Source organism: Salmo salar, chromosome 16 (genome assembly GCF_965601325.2).
Source record: "Salmo salar chromosome 16, fSalSal1, whole genome shotgun sequence".
In the NCBI taxonomy this organism is placed as follows: Eukaryota; Metazoa; Chordata; class Actinopteri; order Salmoniformes; family Salmonidae; genus Salmo; species Salmo salar.
In genome coordinates, this window is record NC_138306.1 from 68,702,864 (window position 1) to 68,725,302 (window position 22,439).

General features: G+C 46.0%; 2 protein-coding genes and 1 non-coding gene across 9 annotated transcripts in view; 2 read left to right on the plus strand and 1 right to left on the minus strand.

Moving 5' to 3' along the window:
* Positions 1-10,049, plus strand: wdsub1 (WD repeat, sterile alpha motif and U-box domain containing 1). 7 transcript variants are annotated; one of them, XM_014149931.3, is made up of 13 exons: positions 1-159; positions 3,430-3,849; positions 4,007-4,194; positions 4,378-4,464; positions 4,610-4,703; positions 4,830-4,863; positions 4,988-5,028; positions 5,145-5,251; positions 5,571-5,585; positions 6,209-6,235; positions 6,358-6,537; positions 7,457-7,591; positions 7,752-10,049. In XM_014149931.3, exons 2-13 carry the CDS (start codon positions 3,452-3,454, stop codon positions 7,901-7,903), a joined length of 1,458 nt encoding a protein of 485 aa, XP_014005406.1. In that variant the 5' UTR covers positions 1-159; positions 3,430-3,451; the 3' UTR covers positions 7,904-10,049. The 7 variants fall into 7 exon arrangements, with proteins under 7 accessions (XP_014005406.1, XP_014005408.1, XP_014005409.1 ...); XM_014149928.3 differs by having other exon boundaries at positions 2-159; positions 5,568-5,585; XM_014149929.3 differs by lacking the exon at positions 1-159 and adding an exon at positions 1,319-1,481 and having other exon boundaries at positions 5,568-5,585.
* A 639-nt stretch (positions 10,050-10,688) lies between these two features.
* LOC106574228 (protein TANC1) overlaps positions 10,689-22,439 on the minus strand; it is a 40,948-nt gene continuing 29,197 nt past the window's right edge. Inside the window, exons 16-24 of the mRNA XM_082962858.1 lie at positions 16,534-16,667; positions 16,230-16,353; positions 15,020-15,195; positions 14,676-14,808; positions 14,528-14,557; positions 14,336-14,427; positions 13,947-14,093; positions 12,347-12,447; positions 10,689-12,221 (exon numbers count right to left, since the gene is read on the minus strand). Coding sequence (XP_082818984.1) covers positions 10,769-12,221; positions 12,347-12,447; positions 13,947-14,093; positions 14,336-14,427; positions 14,528-14,557; positions 14,676-14,808; positions 15,020-15,195; positions 16,230-16,353; positions 16,534-16,667 — 2,390 coding nt within the window. The 3' untranslated portion in view covers positions 10,689-10,768. The remainder of the gene's footprint in view (positions 12,222-12,346; positions 12,448-13,946; positions 14,094-14,335; positions 14,428-14,527; positions 14,558-14,675; positions 14,809-15,019; positions 15,196-16,229; positions 16,354-16,533; positions 16,668-22,439) is intronic.
* Positions 21,074-21,146, plus strand: trnat-ugu (transfer RNA threonine (anticodon UGU)). The gene has a single exon. It is a non-coding gene; the product is annotated as a tRNA-Thr (tRNA).

Sequence of the window (22,439 nt, forward strand, 5' to 3'; positions counted from 1 at the left end):
CGCGAGTTCCCAGTTGTCTTGAACGCGGCAATACCCTGGTCACTACAGCTACCCATAGATGCATATTTCTGGGGGGGGGGGGGGTCATTACGGTCAGCTGATCATATGACAGCGTGCGCATGACCAGGAAGTAAACATTGACCAGAGACACGCAAAGAGGTAAGCGAATAAACATAAATACCACTTTAGTTTGAATATAAAATAATACTGGCTTTGTATTTACATGCATTTGTTATAATACAAACTAAACAACAGGAGCATAGAATGATGCTGTTGTTGTACAAACAGCTAGAATAGCTAAAGGGTTAGCAGCAGATCCGACACATTATGCTTGCTTATAGCTGCATTACAGGGTCAGTTAGGCAGTTTGCATAAAGGTGCACTATACATAAATCGCTCCACCATTTGTGGTTGGCAAAAATTCGAATAGTGTGCCTAATTCCAGTTTGTGATAAAAACAAACAAGCAAGTATAGTGTAGATAATCATTGTACCATCTAAACTGATGTCAAATATATTTTCTATAAACAAAAATATTGTATTGTAACGACCCTGGGTTTATAAGGGCGGATGTCGAGTCTGCCGCACGAGCATGCTTTTGGGGCACAGTCGATAGCGTGCTGGACTTCGGGCTAGGTCGAGGGACCGAGACCTGTTCCCTGCTTGTTTCATTACAGTATTTTCAGCTGTTTTAAAGCTGGTGTACAATAGTGAAAGTAAAAGACGGAGAAAAAAAAAACTAAACTTAAGATCGGGAAGCATAGAAATAGTGCACATAGAACAGCTTCTTAGAATTGCTTTCAATGACATTTATAACTCGCATTATTATGTGAATTTGGTCGGGTCGCCCAAAAAGTTAAATATTGCAGCGTTAAATTAAGACAGCGCATATGGCTCTGAAAACATACCTAATTCCAGGGATGAGTTGTACTTCGATTACTCCCAAATATTACACAGAGAACATTGAAAGACTGATCGTTTTTCGGGAAATTGCTCTTTTAGTCCTAATGTTAACTAGCCACTATTTACCATGGAGTTAAGTGGCGACCAGAGTGGGCGGGCTGGAGTTCCGACATCACATAAAATGAAGTTCTTATTTTAAAAAACGACAGATTTCAGCACCCAAATACTTGCCCGAAATGTGGTGTGTAATTGCGGGCTAGTCGTTGGGTGCTGAAACTAGTTTCACTAGACGCGCAACTCCATCGTTATTCGCGGAGTTCAGTTTTATTGGCTACAAATTAACTAGTTTTAGCCACAGCAGCCATTATGGAATATCACGTTGCGCTGAACAACAAAGGAGCTGATTGGCTGACACTGCTATTCCAAAATGGCTGATGTGGCAACTACTATTTAGCATGAGGAATAAAAGTGCAGTTTTCCTGAAAAAACTAGCAGTCGTTCAATCTTGTCGCTGTAAGAGTTGGGATAATGGGACAATTGATTCGAGGTTCTCAAAGCCTTTATCATCCCTGGATTGAGGTACATTTTCTGAGCCTTATCTCGCGCCAGCTCTGCGAAGCCTGTCCGACCCTGTAGTGCAAGCGTAAGGTGCCGGATCTGCTCGCTACTACCTACCCACTGGGCACAGACGTCAGTTCAATGTATAGATTTGATTTACATTTGGTTGAGTTATCAACTAACGTGAAATCAACAAAACCTATCACCATGTCATTGGATTTAGGTTAAAAGTCGGGTGAAATATATATTCCCCCCCACACCTTTATTTAACCAGGTAGGCTAGTTGAGAACATGTTCTCATTTACAACTGCGACCTGGCCAAGATATGGGATGAGGTAGTTGGATGGGCTATTTACGGATGAGCTATATACAGGTGCAGTGATCTGTGAGCTGCTCTGACAGCTGGTGCTTAAAGCTAGTGAGGGAGATATGAGTCTCCAGCTTCAGTTTTTTTTTGCAGTTCATTCCAGTCATTGGCAGCAGAGAACTGGAAGGAAAGGCGGCCGAAGGAGGAATTGGCTTTGGGGATGATCAGTGAAATATACCTGCTGGAGCACGTGCTACGGGTGGCTGCTGCTATGGTGACCAGTGAGCTGAGATAAGGCGGGGCTTTACCTAGCAGAGACTTATAGATGACCCGGAGCCAGTGGATTTGGCGACGAGTATGAAGCGAGGGCCAGCCAACGAGAGCATACAGGTCACAGTGGTGGGTAGTATATGAGGCTTTGGTGACAAAACAGATGGCACTGTGATAGACTGCATCCAATTTGCTGAGTAGAGTGTTGGAGGCTATTTTGTAAATTACATCGCTGAAGTCGAGGATCGGTAGGATAGTCAGTTTTACGGTGGTATGTTTGGCAGTGTGAGTGAGGGATGCTTTGTTGCGAAATAGGAAGCCGATTCTAGATTTAATTTTGGATCGGAGATTCTTAATGTGAGTCTGGAAAGAGAGTTTACAGTCTAACCAGACACCTAGGTATTTGTAGTTGTCCACATATTCTAGGTCAGAACCGTCCAGAGTAAGGATGCTGGACGGGCGGGCAGGTGTGGGCAGCGATCGGTTGAAGAGCATGCATTTAGTTTTACTTGCATTTAAGAGCAGTTGGAGGCCACGGAAGGAAAGTTGTATGGCATTGAAGCTCGCCTGGAGGTTAGTTAACACAGTGTCCAAAGAAGGGCCAGAAGTATACAGAATGGTGTCGTCTGTGTCGAGGTGGATCAGAGAATCACCAGGAGCAAGAGCGACATCGTTGATGTATACAGAGAAAAGAGTCGGCCCGAGGATTGAACCCTGTGGCACCCCATAGAGACTGCCAGAGGTCCGGACAACAGGCCCTCCGATTTGACACACTGAACTCTGTCTGAGAAGTTGTTGGTGAACCATGCGAGGCAGTCAAAATACTAAAAGCCCTTAAATTTGATGACTTTTTGTAAATCCTAATTAGTTTTCCATGTTGATTCAACGTCATCGCATTGTTTTTTTTAGCTTGAAATGACGTGGAAACAACATTGATTCAAACAGTTTTTGCCCAGTGGTTAGTCAAGTGGGTAGTAAGTAGCCTATTTGCTAAAATGCATGCGATTGCAACCTCTCTGCTCTGGCAACTTCAGGAGGTTGCCAGGTGTGGCAAGCTGTTTGATAATAATGAGTCAAATCAAACTTTATTTGTCACATGCGCCCGAATAAAACAACCTTACTGTGAAATGCTTACTTACAAGCCCTTAACCAACAGTGCAGTTCAAAAAGAGTTAAGAAAATATTTACAAAATAAACTAAAGTAACAAATAATAAAGTAACACAATAACATAACGAGGCTATATACAGGGGATACCGGTAACGAGTCAGTCTGCAGGGGTAATATGTTAGTTGAGGTCATTTGTACATGTAGGTAGGGGTGAAGTGACAGTGCTAGCTATCTTGTAATCATTGTAATGTCACGTAGTTAATAGATGTATTCTATTGTCAAAGGGATTTTTCAAGACCAACTCAAATGGTCTCCCTGATCTGCACCCTGCAAGACCATCGCGACGATGTCAACTGGTGCGCCTTCTCCCCGACACTGCTGGCCACCTGTTCAGCTGACAAAACCTTACGAATTTACAACACCCGAGACTTTTCCGAAGTCCCATACTCCCCGCTCTCTGGTCACGGCTATGGCGTCCACTGTTGTTGCTTCAGCGCCTGTGGTCAGTATTTAGCCTCGTGTTCAACTGATGGTTCCACAGTCGTGTGGTCAACGGACACAGGTGAGATCGAGGCAGTGCTGGAGCATCCGGGTAGGAACCCCGTCAGGGTCTGCGCCTTCTCGCCCGACTCTTCACACCTGGTTTCGGGGGCGTCTGATGGTACTTTAGGTCTTTGGGATTTCCATACGAAGACATTGCACAGGTAAACTTGATGGATAGGTGTAATTTATCTCCATGTTATCTCAGCAGAAATAGGCCTGCGTGTGTTGCCTATATCGAGTGAGGCTTTGCTGGCCTCTGCAGACTGATGTTATGTGTTGTCTCTTGCAGAGTGTTCTTAACTGATTATTTGTCGACAGGACGGGGGCGGTGAATGACACCACTATGGTGGCCTGCTCCTTCACCCCCTGTGGCCAGATGTTTGTCACTGGATCTACGTATGGGGACCTCAGGCTTTGGGACCTGGACATGAACCAGCTGCACGCGGAGAAGAACACTCACGACTTGGGGGTCACCTGCTGCTGCTTTGGCCCCGAGATCCTCAGTGGTGATGATACTATTCTCCTCCTCCCGCCGTCCTTTGAGTTGGCCTGTTCCCAGATCTGTTTGTACGAACATGACAACGATCAGAGGAGTTGTCTATACAGCGCAACATTTTGATCTGGGATCTTGGGAGTCTCCATGTATGTGAATTTGTTGTGTTTGATTCATTTGCTCCCGTCTCTCTCAGGTAGCGGTAGGGTACAGTTCCGCCTGGCCTCCTGTGGACAAGACAGCACGCTGAAGATATGGACCGTCTCCAGGTCCAACACAGGCAGTACGTAGACCACGCGCTATGGATACGCAAGTGTGCTGTTTAACGTTGAACGGTGTGGATATGTTGATCATCGAATGATGTGGTGGATGTGTGTTCACAATGAATGATCTGAAGGCGCAGTCCATCCGTCTCCTCTGGCCCGTAGGTTGTAAGATGCAGCTGCTGCACACCCTGACCGGCCAGTCGGCCCCGGTGCTCTCCTGTGCTTTCTCTGCAGACGGACAGCTGCTTGTGTCTGGGTAAGTCAGCCCGTAGGTGATCTATGACAAAGCGCTCTGTTAGTCAAGATAAAGTTATACATTTACTCCAACTGGCCACAAGGGGGAGAAGTGTGTTGCTTTTTACCATTTCCTTTTCTGTTGCAGCTCAGTGGACAAAACAGCCACAGTGTATGATGCTGTAAGACACTCGAGCTCTTTTCATTACCGTAGATGTCATTTCAGTTTAACTCCCACATGTTAATGTTCCACATAGAAATCCGTGAACACCTCCCATCTGAACTTGAATGTTGTTGCTTTTTCAGAGCCAGGGGACTTTGCTCTACACGTTGAACCAACATGAGAGGTAATCTTCCTTCTTACCCTTTGGGACATCGTCACATCTCAATGGCCTTATTCGAATAGCCTACTTTAAAAAAAAATGTAACTTTCCGTCCTCCCTCCCATGATCCTTTGCTGTAGGTACGTGACGGCGTGTGCCTTCTCTCCCAGCACACCTCTGTTCGCCACGGGTTCTATGGACAAGACTGTCAATATATGGAGAGTAGAGGACGGACACAGTGGCAATGGTGGGTAACGCACACACACACACACATGGACAGAAGTCTAAGAAAGGATGTAGAAATACATGTACTGACAAGCTTCCAGTGTTATTGGCATTAAGACTGGCATTAGCATTCTGAGTCACGATGTGGGGGTTCCTACGTACTGTTTCACTATTTTCTCATGTAAACAAAGATCCTATTGACTTAATGGTGATGACAGCTTGGTGATTATGTGCTTTTTTTGCATCAGCTCTTCTTTATTGATTATGGCTTAATTATGTTTTTTTTATTCTGCCAATCACCATCCCTCTCTGCATGGATCATGGGGGGGGAAAAAAAGAAGGCAAGTCTTTACCTGGTGAGTTTTAAATTCTCTTCCTTATCTGCACCACCCATCTGCTCACTGAAAGCAGTGAGGGATGGAGGGTTTCTGTGAAACCCCACTGCTATCAGAGGGCTTTATTGAGAGTGATACTTCTACCCCGGTGGTTATGCCTTCTGCTAATATGACTGAGTCTTTCATAGCCTGTTGTGTTTCCAGGTGATTTTTGCCTTGAAGCACTGCCTGCCGAGAACCGAGTTGCTTTTCACTTTTCGTTTGGATTCACTGTGTTGGTGTACAAAACATTAAGAACACCTTCCTAATATTGAGTTGCACCCCCTTTTTGCCCTCAGAACAGCCTCAATTCGTCAGGGATTCATCCGTCTATGTTATGGAAAGAGCAGGTGTTTGTGTTTTGTACACCCAGGGTACTTCTATAGGCTCACAATGCTTTCTTCCTCTCCTCTCACCTGCTAGTTTTCCAATAACCTATACATAGCTCTTTCTAAGAGAGGCTTGTCAATAAAAGGCTTGCAATTCAATGACTAATTTTAAATATGTTAATGTTCACCATTTTAGTTGAGAAGGGTATTATTTTTTAAGTGGAGTCTTACTGTGCCGTTTGAAATGTATTTCATTTTTCACATCTTGTTTTCCAGTTGAAACTGCAACATTCTCATGCGAAGGTGGGAAAGTGACTAAAAAGCACTATAGAAACTTTGGATAGATTACACATTAATACCTATAGTAACAACATGTCTTTGAGAAATACTAATGTGCAGTCACTTCCTGTTTTCCGACCTATTAGGCAGAAAGTTGCTGGGTCACTCCAGGCTTCTGGTCAGTGATTGGTCAGAGGAGGATGTGGGGGCGTGGCTGTGTGAGGAGGGGCTGCAGGCGCTGGTGGAAAACTTCAAGACAAATAACATCGATGGGGCGGAGCTCGTCAGTCTGACCAAGGAGACACTGGCCTCAGAACTCAACATAGGTGGGGACGGCACATCACACCATCAACAATACACATGATCATAATAATGTGCATTATCATATTATACACATTACCCACTTGTCAGTCTGGTATCTGAGATCCACATTTTGTACAGTAGCTGGAAACGGAGCGTCATCACATACTCAGGCTGGAATCTTTTTTTTAAGTAGGGGGAGGGACAAATGAAAAACAAGGTGAACATTGAGGAATGAATGGTAATATGAGATTTACTCAGAATTACATACATTTTAACTGCACAGCTTTAGGTTAGGCCATGTGTATTCTGCACCGCGAGTGTAATCTGCGTTAAGATTTCTGCTCCTATTATATAACAAAACTCTCATCCCAAAATACATATCCTGTAAAATAAAAAATGGTTTACAGCTAATACCATTTCTGTCTGAAACAATTCCAGAATCCATCTGAAAATGTGATTTACAGATTTTGGTTGATCCGTATCTCTTCTCTTTTAAATAAAGCTCTTTCACCCTAGTTTCTCTGTGAGGTGGTAGGTGTGGGTCTGTTGTTGATGGTCTCTCACGCCAATAGCAACCATAGTAACCAAACAGCCCTGTTCTCTAAAAGAGATGAATCTCTTAGTAGACACTGGTGTCTCTTCTACTCTCCACGGTTTCTGAGAGTGAGGGATGGCACCATGCCAGGTTGTTATCTTCCTGATGGAGAGAGATGATTATTTTTCCTCTCAGGGGCGGAGGGCTCATTTTGGTTTTTGTGTGTCTAACACACACACACACACACACACAGACTGACCTCACTTTACTGTAGTCTCCATGGTGACCAGGAACTGGGTCATGTACGCTGTGTGCTCAAGCTAGGATATCACGTCCACAAATGATGCAAGGCCAATGTACAATTTTCCCAACTCTCTGCCTGGTTGTTTCCTGTTGGTGTGCTGTAGAGTCTGTGGGCTTGCGCAGTAAGGTCCTGAGGAAGGTGGAGGAGCTGAAGGCAGGGTGTGTGTGTACCGGTGTTCCTGATGAGTACCTCTGTCCAATCACCAGAGAGCTGATGAAGGACCCTGTTATTGCTGCAGGTGGGACACGCCCCCATGGCCACCTGTCTTTCTGTCTGTGCCTTTTTAGCTATCAAGATTCTATCTATTTCTATGATACAACATGTTTTGCAAAACAGTGGCATGCTTTTAAAGGATGCAAAACACACTATCCATCTTGTCTACCTTTTCTTCTGGACAGATGGGTACTCCTATGAGAGGGAAGCGATTGAGAGCTGGATCGCAACCAAGAATCGTTCCAGCCCCATGACCAACCTGCCCTTACAGACAACACTTCTGACCCCAAACCGAACCCTCAAGATGGCTATTGGACGCTGGAGGACCAGCCAGTGAGAAAGAGGGATGCAGGGTCATCTTCTACATCCATTTCAATCTGAAGGCGGGTCTATCCCTCAGTTAACTTCTGACCAAAAGTCATACATGATGATGTTTTCAGGCTGACCATACTGAGCTTCGATTCAACCCCTCACTGTGTCTGTTGGGATGAAACTGCTTTAGAATTTATAGCTGATGAGACATTCTAATATATATATTCTCAAACTCATGCATGTTGACCATGTTTATCTCGGCTATTTACTCTACTCTCTCCAAAACCATTTCATGGACAATGATACAATGTACAGTGCCTTCGGAAAGTATTCAGACCCCTTGACTTTTTCCACATTTTGTTACATTACAGCCTTATTCTAAAATTGATTAAATTGTTTTTTCCCCCTCATTAATCTACACACAATACTCCATAATGACAAAGCAAAAACAGGTTAGACATGTGAGCAAATGTATGAAAAAATCACATTTACATAAATATTCCGACCCTTTACTCAGTACTTTTGTTGAAGCTCATTTGGCAGTGATTACAGCCTCGAGTCTTCTTGGGTATGAAACTACAAGCTTTGCACACTTGTATTTGGGGAGTTTATCCCATTCTTCTCTGCAGATCCTCTCAAGCTCTATGTCAGGTTGGATGGGGAGCGTCACTACACAACCATTTTCAGGTCTCCAGAGATGTTCGATCGGGTTCAAGTCCAGGCTCTGGCTGGGCCACTCAAGGACATTCAGAGACTTGTCCCGAAGCCATTCCTGCGTTGTCTTGGCTGTGTGCTCAGGGTCATTGTCCTGTTGGAAGGTGAACCATCGCCACAGTCTGAAGTCCTCAGTGCTCTGGAGCAGGTTTTCATCAAAGATCTCTGTACTTTTCTCCGTTCATCTTTCCCTCAATCCTGACTAGTCTCCCAGTCCCTGCTGCTGAAAAACATCCCCACAGCACGATGCTGCCACCACCATGCGTCACAGTAGGGATGGTGCCAGGTTTCCTCCAGATGTAACGCTTGGCATTCAGGCCAAAGAGTTCAGTCTTGGTTTCATCAGACCAGAGAATCTTGTTTCTTATGGTCTGACAGTTTAGATGCCTTTTGGCCAACTCCAAGCGGGCTGTCATGTGCCTTTTACTGAGGAGTGGCTTCCACCTGGCCACTCTACCATAAAGTCCTGATCGGTGGAGTGCTGCAGAGATGGTTGTCCTTCTGGAAGGTTTTCCGATCTCCACAGAGGAACTTTGGTGCTCTATCAGAGTGACCATCGGGTTCTTGGTCACCTCCCTGACCAAGGCCCTTCTCCCCCGAGTGCTCAGTTTGGTTGAGAGGTCAGCTTAGGAAGAGTCTCTTGGTGGTTCCAAACTTCTTCCATTTAAGAATGATGGAGGCCACTATGTTCTTCGGGTCCTTCAATGCTGCAGAAATGTTTTGGTACCCTTTTCTAGATCTGTGCCTCATTCAACCTCATGGCTTGGTTTTTGCTCAGACATGCACTGTCAACTGTGGGACCTTACATAGACAGGTGTTTGCCATTTCAAATCATGTCCAATGAATTGAATTTACCACAGGTGGACTCCAATCAAGTTGTAGAAACATCTCAAGGATGATCAATGGAAACAGGATGCACCTGAGCTCAATTTTGAGTCTAATAGCAAAGGGTATGAATACTTATGTAAATGAGGTATTTCAGTTTGTTATTTGTAATAAATTTGCAAACATTTCTAAAAACATTTTTTTGTTTTGTCATTAAGGTTATTGTGTGTAGATGGATGAGGATTAAAAAAATGATTATCCATTTTAGAATAAGGCTGTAATGAGGAAAATGCATTTAAGGGATACTGGTGTCAACAACAGAAGTGTTCAATCTATGGCTGAAGTTCTATAACAAGGATAGCAGATGTCGGTACACATGGGTGTTTGAAATGAGTGGAAGGGAAATGTCATTTTAGTCTTCCAAAGAGATTTTATTTTCCCATGATTATGGTAGTAGTGCTTGAGCATAGTCTGTATAATGTGTCGCATAGCTCACGAAGATGGCAACAGTGTTCATGTAGAATATCTGTATCGTCTCACCAATAATACCCTTACAAGCTATTCTGTACCTTACTGTAAACTGTTAATGTTGGGCGCACACAAACTAAATAAATCCATCAACTTTTCAATTATTTCTCTAGCTGTGCAAAAATAACTATATCAAATATATTGCTCTTACAGCTGACCAAGCCCTCGGCACAGTAAATAAATGAACATAGACCGCAACAACAAGCAGTTACAACAATGTCCGTAGGATTATATGTACACTTAAATATGATTATTTATAAAATGTACAAAGGATAAGAACCCTCCATGCATTGTGAAACACTTTGCATTGAGGGCTCCGTTATACTGACAAAGGCTGTCGCCACTTATATAATCTATAAATAGAACACATACAAATCTAATGTATAAACATCCCTATTGAATATGCGTGCCGATCATTAGCCAATCGTTTACTCAAATGGCTTCTCGTCCATTAGTATCGAAACCCTTTAGTGTTGTTCTTTACAAACTACATCATAGTTACATTGTTATAATGGCCCATAGTAGGATGCTGTGCTACTGTTCAGCTATTGGGCTGGTACGATATGATGCTTCCCAGGTCTGATTATGTGCACTGTGTTGTTGGCTTACTGGCGTTGCTCTAGGCATGCTTACGCAAAAAGCACAAAAGCCTCAAATGCTGCTTAAGTCTAAACGCAGTGCATCACATACACTGTCACTTTACAAGAGTCAGATTAAGAAATAAACTTTGAAACCCTTCCCTTGCCACCGTTTCTCTGGAATACAGAGACACTTGTTATGGTGTCTGCACCTGTGTTTGTGCTTGACTGAATGTAGGGTCAGTTCAGACGTTGGATTCTATAAAGGAGCGTTTAGGTTTGATGGGTAGGATGGCTGGGTTATCTCTGGTGAGCCCTGCCTGCCGGTGGTTCCCGTCTGGGAACTGGGAGGAGTGATGTAGGCCTGCAGCTGGACCTGGTCTTGGCTCCCTGTGGTAGAACCTGTCTCCAAACTCCCTGGCCAGGGCCTTGGCCTGAGCCTGTTGGGCCAGGTGTTGGGCCTGAGCCTGGGCCCCGTTGAGCACCTGGAGGGGAGCCTGGCTCTGCAGTGGCTCCGCGTAAGAGGACCTCTGCTTGAACTCATTGTTCAATCCCTGGATGTTGTCCATAGGGGCCATGCTGTGTCTCTGGTTCTCTAGACCTTCAGGGGAGAGTGGCTGGGAGTGAGGCTGACCTTGCCAGCACAGTCCAGGTGGGGGCTGCCCCTGGACACGCACTGCCTTGTCTTTCACCCCCATGAAGGGCCGAGGCTTGAGCTCTGGTTTAGCCGGTTTGGGGCGAGGCACGTCGGGCCCCTGAGGCGCCTGGGTCCTGCCGCTGTCTGACAGGGTCCCGCTGGAGGCTAAGCTACTGCTAGAGCTGGAGGCCTTCATACTGCCCGTCTGACCACCAGAACGCAGACCGGGGCCAGCCGACCCCCCAGAACCCTCCCTCCTTACCTCCTTACCAAACCCAGGGGTGAGGGACCCAGCCTGTCCGTCCAGCCTGGTGCCGTGGTGGGCTGAGAGCCTGTCTGTTCCCCTAGCCAGGCTGGAGGAGTGGCCCTGGAAGGGCTGGACTGATGAGGAGTGGTGGTGGTTGGCAGGGGTGAGCCCCGGTTGGTGGTCTGTGGAAGAGGGCAGAGGGCTGATGTCGATGCCCAGGCCAGGGCTGGGTCTCAGGGAGGTGGAGATGTGTCTGCCTGGCAGGGGGCTGGAGGGGCCACACAGTGACATAGGCCTGCCACCTGGTCTGCCCCCTACCTGCAGGGAGTTACAGTGCTGCTGCTTGGTCTTCATGCTTTGGTTCTGTCTAGGACCCTGTAGGACAGGGCCCTGCTTGTCCAGAGACAGGTTGGTCTGTGTGGACCCATCCAGAGGGGAACCAGGCCTGGGGTCCAGGGGAGCTGCGCCTGGTACTTGTGGGAGAGCCCTGTCGGGTCCATAGGGGTTCTTGGGCCTGTTTGGTCCATAAGGGTTCTGTGAGGGCTCTTCCTCTCCCCCTATCTCTTCATAATCATCATCTAGTTCATCCGGGCTCTGTGTATCACAGCTCCTCTCTGTGTCCTGGCTCCTCTCTGTGAGGTCGTCGGGAGTCTGGCTGTGTGCTGCTTGTTGGCCCTGTGGTGTGTTGGGGGACTGCTGCTGTTGTTGTTGTTGACACTCGTCCTCCACACGCGTCAGCAGACGGCGGATCTCCCGGTTGGTGGGGCAGAGCCGAGACGCCTCGCTGAGGTCAGCTAGCGCCGCCGCATACTGCCTGGATGGACACATGAGGCCAACATAGCGTGAGGTGAGTTTGTCTGGTCCTTAGACAAAACTGTACCCATCCATTCTAGTCCCTTCCTTTATATCAGTATTAACGGAGAACTGGTCTGTACAAACCTGCTGCTCCTCTTGGCTCGTGCTCTGGTGTAGAACGCCTCATAAGACTTGGGTTTCAGTTCCAGGGCTTTGGTGGCAAACTCCTCTGCTATACCAAAATCCTGTCGGGGGAAAAAGAGGACAGAAACTCAGTTAATTATGAATGTTTACTGTTCAATTCTGTCCACCCTGAATTCCTCATGAAGAAGCCAAAAGCAACGTCTTAAGGTCATTAGCCAGGGTAATGTGTTTGTGAGCGTTAATGAGCGCAGTGTGAATCCAGCGGTCGTCCACACAGCGCCACACTTTGCAATTACTGTAAGTGACTGGAATGAGGAATTCAGTGTTGTTTAACTGGAGAATTCTTAATCTGTGTGCAGCTCAGAGTAGAGCAGCTTTATCTCCCAGTGTCTTAATGGATTCTCCAGACGAGTGCTCATAGCTTCTCTCCAAACCATAAAAAAAACTCCTTCAATCAGATGTCGGAAATGAAAACTATCGACTCTTAAAGGTACAATGCAGCGGTTTTTATCTCAATATTAAATTATTTCTGGTTAACAATTAAGTACCTTACACTCATTGTTTTCATAAACATTTTCAAAAATGAACTAAAATAGCTTCTTAGCAGAGAGACATTTCTCAAGTAATAATTTTGCTAGGACTGTCTGGGAGGGGAAACTGAGCTGTTATTAACAGAGAGCTTCGGAACTCTTTCTAATTGGTTTATTAACTAATTTACCACCTGGTGATGTCTTTTCAAACAGCTTTTACAATAAAAGGGCATTATCATCATTTTCACAATTTCACAGTATTATTGCAACCTCATAGTGTGGAAATATATATAAAACACAGATAAATCATGTTTTTGACTGAGCTGGGCCTTTAATGGTGACTTCATAAGCAGCTCTAGTGGAGGTTTCCCTGCTCCCCTCATTCCTCCCAGGTGAATATGAAGCAAGCCACAGTGTGATTCCGTCCTTCAGATGGAGGTGGGCATTACACCACAGCCTTGAAATCCACAGCTCTGAATAACTGATCAATGTTTTAATAACAGTTTTTATGGCCTCTATACTCCCACTCCCCTCCTGTTCTGTTCACCTGCAGCATGATGAAATATGGATGATGTGTGCCCAGCCAGCTCTCTCTTCCCCCTGACCCAATATCCACCAGCAACAACGGAGGGAGGATCCCTTCTTTCCGTGTGGGTTTGTGTGTGCACGTGTTTGTGCACACGCGTCCACCTTGCAAGTGTGTGTGAGTGAGTGAGTGATTACTCCAGTATATGGGAGAGGATGACCGTATCACATCATTGCATCTTTCCATTATTAATTTGCCCGGAGGATGCCATTTTACCACCACTACTCTAGTATAACAGTCTAATTATATTGTCTGGTAAAACAAGGGTGTGTTAGAGCACTCCCTCCAGGCTGCTGAGATGAAGATCTATCCATTATACCTACTCCTATATCAGTCATAGGACATTTCATTCAGTGTTAAATTCTATAAAATAGCTAATTCTCTAGTGTGTAGCAATATCAGACGACGTAAAACCTGCAGTTTTATTAAATGTTCAATTCTAACAACTGATAGAGTAGTGTGTGTGTGTGTGTGTGTGTCTCACATTGGTTTTCCTGCGGCAGCGTGACATATTGAGGTACAATGAGACACGGAGCTCTTTCAGGCCCTTCAGGTCGTCTCCGAAGCCGTCTCGGGGGAACTTCCTCAGGGCGTACTGATACCTCTGGGCTGCCTCCTTCATCCTCCCCTTCTGGAGAGAGAGAGGAAGGAGGGAGAGATGGAGAGAGAGAGGAGGGAGGGAGAGATGGAGAGGGAGAGAAAATACAGACATTGATTTGGAGAAGGGGGCTAGCAGATTTTCTAATTGGACACACTTTCATGACAGACAGTGACACACACACACACACACACACACACACACACACACACACACACACACACACACACACACACAGCGAGAGAGATCAGGTTTTCCTTTTGTTGTTAACCCACCTTATACAGCAGGTTGCCCTCCTCCATGAGTTTCTGTAGGAGGATGAGGAGGACGTCTGGTTTGGATGTGGCCATCGCCCACGTAGCATGACCTGGTCAAGAGGTAAGAGAACACAGGTTAAACACACACACACACACACACACACACACACACACACACAAAACGTTGTAAAAGGTATCTAAAGAAAGTACCTGATCGATCATAAGGGGATGTTCTGTAGCCTTTTAGCAGGTAGAAAGGAGTGAAGAGAAAGAGGGGTGAAATACATGATGTGGATAGAGCCTTCCTCAAGACCCTGCAGGGCTTTAACACCGACAGATCAGGTCAACTCTAACTCACCCAGCTTGGCCCCTTTCTTCAGTAGGGTGACCACTACAGCAGTGTTCCTACAGCCCACAGCCCTCTCCAGAGGCCTCACCCCACTGTGGTCCACATGCTCCACCACCGCACCCTTCTCCACCAGGTACTGAACCTGTGGTTGTAGAGGACACCACAAAACAAACAGCATTTTAAAAGGATTCAAACAAGGCCAAAGGTGCTGGAGCGAATTGTGTAAATTCAGTACTGTGTTTTTAAAAATCTACAATCTAGGCCAGTTTTAGACGATCTAGGCCAGTTGCAGCGAAATCAGAATTATGTGGATACATTTTTTCTCCAGTTTGCAGTATTAAAAGTAACCCCACCGTCTCTGCATCACCGTTGAAAGCTGCCAGGTCGAGAGGGGTACGTCCGTTCCTGTCAGGGTGGTCTATCTCTGCCCCCTTCTCTACCAGGCGCTGCACCACGCCCTTCTGACCCTTCAGACACGCCCAGCTCAGTGCTGTCTGGCCCTCCTTGTCCACGGAGGCTAAAGACGCGCCTGGAACCAGATCAGAAATAACATGCTCAGTCCACTGCAACTGAGACTGACATACACTCAGTGGCCAGTTTATTAGGTACACCCATCTAGTACTGGGTCGGACCTTCCTTTCCCTCCAGAACAGCCTGAATTCTTCGGGGCGTAGAACCGCTGCTCAATTGGTATCAAGGGACCTAACGTGTGCCAGGAAAACATTCCCCACACCAGTACACCACCGCCACAAGCCTGTACCGTTGACACCAGACAGGATGGGGCCATGGACTCGTTGCTTATGCCAAATCCTGACTGCCATCAGCATGACGCAACAGGAACCGGGATTCGTCAGACAAGGCAATGTTTTTCCACTCCTCAATTGTTCAGTGTTGGTGATCGTGTGCCCGCTGGAACTGCTTCTTCTTGTTTTTAGCTGATAGGAGTGGAACCCAGTTTGGTCGTCTGCTGCAATAAACCATCCGTGACAAGGACCGATGAGTTGTGCACTCCAAGATGCCTTTCTGCACCCCACTGTTGTACTGCACCGTTATTTGCTTGATAGTGGACCGCCTGTTAGCTTGCACGATTCTTGTCATTCTCGTTCAACCTCTCATCGACGAGCTGTTTTCACCCACAGGACTGCTGCTGACTGGATGTTTTTTGTTTGTCGCAACATTCTCTGTAAACCCTAGACACTGTAGTGCGTGAAAATCCCAGGAAGCCGACCGTTTCTGAGAATGGTGCGACAAAGTGCCTGGCACTGACGCTCATACTATGCTCAAAGTCACTTAGGTCACGAGTTTTAGGTTACGTTCAAATGAACAGTAACTGAATGCCTTGATGCCTGTCTCCCTGCTTTATATAGCAAGCCACGGCCACGTGACTCACTGTCTGTAGGAGCGAACCATTTTTGTGAACTCGGTGTACCTAATAATAAAAGTATATACTGTATATCTCAGAGCTACAAAATAAATAAAAAAATCTCAAATAACACTCTATCCCCCTTAGTGCACTGAGAATTGACATGTACCATGATGTGACCCTGACCCTTGACCTCTCACCCTTTGTCAGCAGGAAGTCCACAGTGCTGAGGTGGCCCTCGCTGGCTGCCACCATCAGCAAACTGCGGCCCTGCTTATCGATGGTGTTAATGTCCACACCGCGCTGCAGAAACAGCTCTGCTACCTGAGAGGGGGGGGGGGGGGGGGGGGAGAGAGGGAGAGACCGAAAGAGAGAGAGACCGAGAGAGAGTGAGAGCAAGAGAGAGACCGAGAGAGCGAGAGCATGAGTGATAGGACAGCCATCAGTGCTGTAAAACAGGAAAATTAGAAGTCTAACAGAAAGACTCATCAGAATGATTCTCACCTGGGGGTGTCCATGCCTGATGCAGCTGAAGAGAGGGACCACCCCCCTCCGGTTGGGCTGCTCCGCCCCTGCACCCCTCTCCAGCAGGAAAACACACGTCTCTGTCCTGCCCCGGCCTGCAGCCGCACTCAGAGCTGAGAGAGAGACCCCCAGAACAGTGGTCAACTACCTACTTCACCACCGTGCTCTGAATGAAAGTCATCTTTTGTTTCTGCTTTATTGATTGTTTGGAGACAGTTACAATGTACTTGACTCTAGTAGTACTGCAGTTGCAGCACTACTGCTCAACAATTCAAGGACACACAGCAAGATTAGAGAGAGTAACACCTGAACGAGAGTATAATATTGGCACCGCACAGGCAATGTGAGCTACAGTACACTGTGAACAGACAACGTCACACCCCCGAGTATGACTTTCAAAGACTATTTTAGACCGGGCCCATATCTCCCTATGCTCTCTAGAGAGGCAGGCTCTTAGCTGAGGCTGTTAAAAGTCTTGCAGCTGGCCTGGCCTGGCAGAGAGAGAGAGAGAGACAGATTTGATGGGTATTGGCCACAGCTTGCCCAACCAGCCATCTAGTCTTGGGTATGGAGCATCCATCCAGACAGTATATACCTCCCAAAAGGCACCCTATTCCCTAATTAGTGCACTACTTCTGACCGGGGCCCATAGTGCTCTTGTCAAAAGTAGTGCACTATATAGGGAATAGAGTGTCATTTGGGACACAAGCAGACAGTGCAGACCAGGGAAGCTGCGGTCACAGGAAGGCCAAGAAGATCATCAAGGACCTGAGCCAAGGCCTGTTCACCCCGCCACCATCTAGAAGGCAGAGAAAGTACAAGTGCATCAAAGCTGGGACTGAGAGACTGATAAACAGCTACTATCTCCAGGCCATCAGACTGTTAAACAGTCACCACTACCCTGCCCTGAACCTTAGAGACTGTTACTAGCACCCATTACTCTACCCTGCACCTTAGAGACTGTTACTAGCACCCATTACTCTACCCTGCACCTTAGAAACTGTTACTAGCACCCATTACTCTACCCTGCACCTTAGAGACTGTTACTAGCACCCATTACTCTACCCTGCACCTTAGAGACTGTTACTAGCACCCATTACTCTACCCTGCACCTTAGAGACTGTTACTAGCACCCATTACTCTACCCTGCACCTTAGAGACTGTTACTAGCACCCATTACTCTACCCTGCACCTTAGAAACTGTTACTAGCACCCATTACTCTACCCTGCACCTTAGAGACTGTTACTAGCACCCATTACTCTACCCTGCACCTTAGAGACTGTTACTAGCACCCATTACTCTACCCTGCACCTTAGAAACTGTTACTAGCACCCATTACTCTACCCTGCACCTTAGAGACTGTTACTAGCACCCATTACTCTACCCTGCACCTTAGAGACTGTTACTAGCACCCATTTCTCTACCCTGCACCTTAGAGACTGTTACTAGCACCCATTACTCTACCCTGCACCTTAGAGACTGTTACTAGCACCCATTACTCTACCCTGCACCTTAGAGACTGTTACTAGCACCCATTACTCTACCCTGCACCTTAGAGACTGTTACTAGCACCCATTACTCTACCCTGCACCTTAGAGACTGTTACTAGCACCCATTACTCTACCCTGCACCTTAGAAACTGTTACTAGCACCCATTACTCTACCCTGCACCTTAGAGACTGTTACTAGCACCCATTACTCTACCCTGCACCTTAGAGACTGTTACTAGCACCCATTACTCTACCCTGCACCTTAGAGACTGTTACTAGCACCCATTACTCTACCCTGCACCTTAGAAACTGTTACTAGCACCCATTACTCTACCCTGCACCTTAGAGACTGTTACTAGCACCCATTACTCTACCCTGCACCTTAGAGACTGTTACTAGCACCCATTTCTCTACCCTGCACCTTAGAGACTGTTACTAGCACCCATTACTCTACCCTGCACCTTAGAGACTGTTACTAGCACCCATTACTCTACCCTGCACCTTAGAGACTGTTACTAGCACCCATTACTCTACCCTGCACCTTAGAGACTGTTACTAGCACCCATTACTCTACCCTGCACCTTAGAGACTGTTACTAGCACCCATTACTCTACCCTGCACCTTAGAAACTGTTACTAGCACCCATTACTCTACCCTGCACCTTAGAGACTGTTACTAGCACCCATTACTCTACCCTGCACCTTAGAGACTGTTACTAGCACCCATTACTCTACCCTGCACCTTAGAGACTGTTACTAGCACCCATTACTCTACCCTGCACCTTAGAGACTGTTACTAGCACCCATTACTCTACCCTGCACCTTAGAGACTGTTACTAGCACCCATTACTCTACCCTGCACCTTAGAGACTGTTACTAGCACCCATTACTCTACCCTGCACCTTAGAGACTGTTACTAGCACCCATTACTCTACCCTGCACCTTAGAGAACTGTTACTAGCACCCATTTACTCTACCCTGCACCTTAGAGACTGTTACTAGCACCCATTACTCTACCCTGCACATTAGAGACTGTTACTAGCACCCATTACTCTACCCTGAACCTTAGAGACTGTTACTAGCACCCATTACTCTACCCTGCACCTTAGAGACTGTTACTAGCACCCATTACTCTACCCTGCACCTTAGAGACTGTTACTAGCACCCATTACTCTACCCTGCACCTTAGAGACTGTTACTAGCACCCATTACTCTACCCTGCACCTTAGAAACTGTTACTAGCACCCATTACTCTACCCTGCACCTTAGAGACTGTTACTAGCACCCATTACTCTACCCTGCACCTTAGAGACTGTTACTAGCACCCATTACTCTACCCTGCACCTTAGAAACTGTTACTAGCACTCATTACTCTACCCTGCACATTAGAGACTGTTACTAGCACCCATTACTCTACCCTGCACCTTAGAGACTGTTACTAGCACCCATTACTCTACCCTGCACCTTAGAGACTGTTACTAGCACCCATTACTCTACCCTGCACCTTAGAGACTGTTACTAGCACCCATTACTCTACCCTGCACCTTAGAGACTGTTACTAGCACCCATTACTCTACCCTGCACCTTAGAGACTGTTACTAGCACCCATTACTCTACCCTGCACCTTAGAAACTGTTACTAGCACCCATTACTCTACCCTGCACCTTAGAGACTGTTACTAGCACCCATTACTCTACCCTGCACATTAGAGACTGTTACTAGCACCCATTACTCTACCCTGAACCTTAGAGACTGTTACTAGCACCCATTACTCTACCCTGCACCTTAGAAACTGTTACTAGCACCCATTACTCTACCCTGCACCTTAGAAACTGTTTCTAGCACCCATTACTCTCCTCTGCACCTTAGATACTGCTACCCTATGTACACAGAGTTATTGAACACTGGTCACTTTAATAATGTTTACATACTGTTTTACCCACTTCCTATCTATATACTGTATTCTAGTCAAGGCTCATCCTATATAACTACTGCTGTACACACCTTTTCTATTCATATACTGTCCATACTGTCTATACACACCATTATATAGATATATATTTATAATCTGGACGCTGACATTGCTCGTCCTGATATCTCTTAATTCCGTCATTTGGATTTGTGTATATTGTTTTGTATTGTTAGGTAATACTGCAGTGTTGGAGCTAAAACGCAAGCATTTCACTGTGTGCTTAATATGTGTACGCAACCAATGAAATTGTATTTTCTTTTCTTTGATGCAGCCTCCTGCTTCACCTTGGCTAGGATGATGAAATACTCACAGGAGAGGTGACATCACCCATCTGGTTGTGGAAGCCAGTGAGGAGGGAATGATGACATGAATGACATCTGTGGGCGCAGTGTAGGGTACGCCCTCCCCATCTGTCCCACCGATGGTTCCACATGAGCACATACGCAATTACAAATCACTTCACTCTTTTCATTTCCGTTATCTAATTTCCCTTCGCGCCAGAGCAAAAAGTTGAGATAACGAAATACTTTCGTAATAAAAAAAAAGTATTGTGGCTGTGATTGATACATTTAGGAATACTTTGTCTTGTGACTCAACCCTTCTCAATCTAAGAGAAGGCAGACGTGAATCACTGACTCATAAATCAATACGCAATTGCGGATTCATGCCTGAACAGCTGTGCTTCTGTTGTCAATGTCAAATATCTGAGGAGAGTTTGAAGAAACGTGGAGGAGTCTGTTACCCTGGCTGACGTGCAGACCACAGGCACAGTGAGAGGAGAGCTGTCAGTCAGAGTCAGTTGCTTTTACCAGACAAGGAGTCTGTGGCTTTCGGGTGAAATCCCTGACGTGAGAGACCTTGTGCCAACAGCCTAGCTCCGCTGGTTTGGCCAGACTGCTCCAACCAACAGCTGTGTGGTAGAGTCAGTGATGTCGCATTAGGTGAGGCCGGAGCCATATATTTACAAATATGTCTCTGGGTGTGGTCTCCTGTCTGTTTTAGAGTAAGCTGGGTCTGATATGTAAATATCCTGTTGCAGTAAGGTGTGAATAGGTAAGGCTCCATAGCTCAGTGGTTAGAGCACTGGTCTTGTAAACCAGGGGTCGCGAGTTCAATTCTCGCTGGGGCCTTGATTGTGGAATCAAATGTTTTGATTTAAAAGGGAGGTTCTCATATTGAAAATACTATTTTTGAATAAAGGCCAATGGGTTGAATGGCTCCTACAGCTAGTTCACCAACAAGATTAAAAACATGATCCATTGATGCTTTCCTGTTCTATCAACTACTTCCCCACAGCTATAAATACTACTTCTGACAACTCTCATGTATGTCACTGACCTTGTGCGGACGACAGACACACAGCTGCTACAGCTACGATAGTTATTTATCTGTTTCATGTTATTTAGTTCACGTACAGTAAACCTTTCGCGTGTCACTCACACAGACAGACAGACAGACAGACAGACAGACAGACAGACAGACAGACAGACAGACAGACAGACAGACAGACAGACAGACAGACAGACAGACAGACAGACAGACAGACAGACAGACAGACAGACAGACAGACAGACAGACAGACAGACAGACAGACAGACAGTCAGTAGCCTGCCCTCCAGGGAGGATAACTTAATTCTTCTCCACTAATGAGAAGCCACCAGGCACGGGAACACATTTGCATAGAGAGAGGACAATTTCACAGGGAAAAGTATTCAAGGATTTCTTTCCACCGAATAGATTAGAAGAGCTGAAGGGAAAATCATTCGGTGTACAGCAGAGTATCAAGACTCTCTACCGTGGGAGGATTTGTCGATGTAAAACCAATATTTATGAAAATGAAACAATGCTAGACGGAATGGTAAACGCAAACAATAAAACAAACGAAGGCCATTCAAATTGGTACTATTGTTTATTTTATCGCCCAGTCAGGTCTCTGTAATCAACATAAATACATGATTTCCTTCAATAGCCTATTTAGTAGTCTATATTTGAATTAGCCAGGTTATTTTCATTCAGGATTGGCTTACAAATGTTGGTACCAGCAGCCAACAATTATTGTATTTATGCTTCCAATTGGCAGTGGTTGAGCGCTGTCTATCCCCCAGCCTATGTATTTACTGAGAGCACAGAAACACCTATGATTGTATAAGAATCCAGACAGGTTTGCTGAACATCCTTTTAGGAGATGGAGGTAATACCATCCGATATCTACACCAGCTTCATCGTAACAGGATCATAAATCCAATATTACCAGATTTTTCTCTTTTTAACGTTTTACAGACGCTCTTATCAAGAGCAACTTACAGGAGCAATTAAGGTTAGGTGCCTCGCTCAAGGGAACATCGACAGATTTTGCACTTAGTCGGCTCGGGGATTCAAACCAGCGGCCTTTCGCTCTTAACCGCTAGGCTACCTGCAAAATA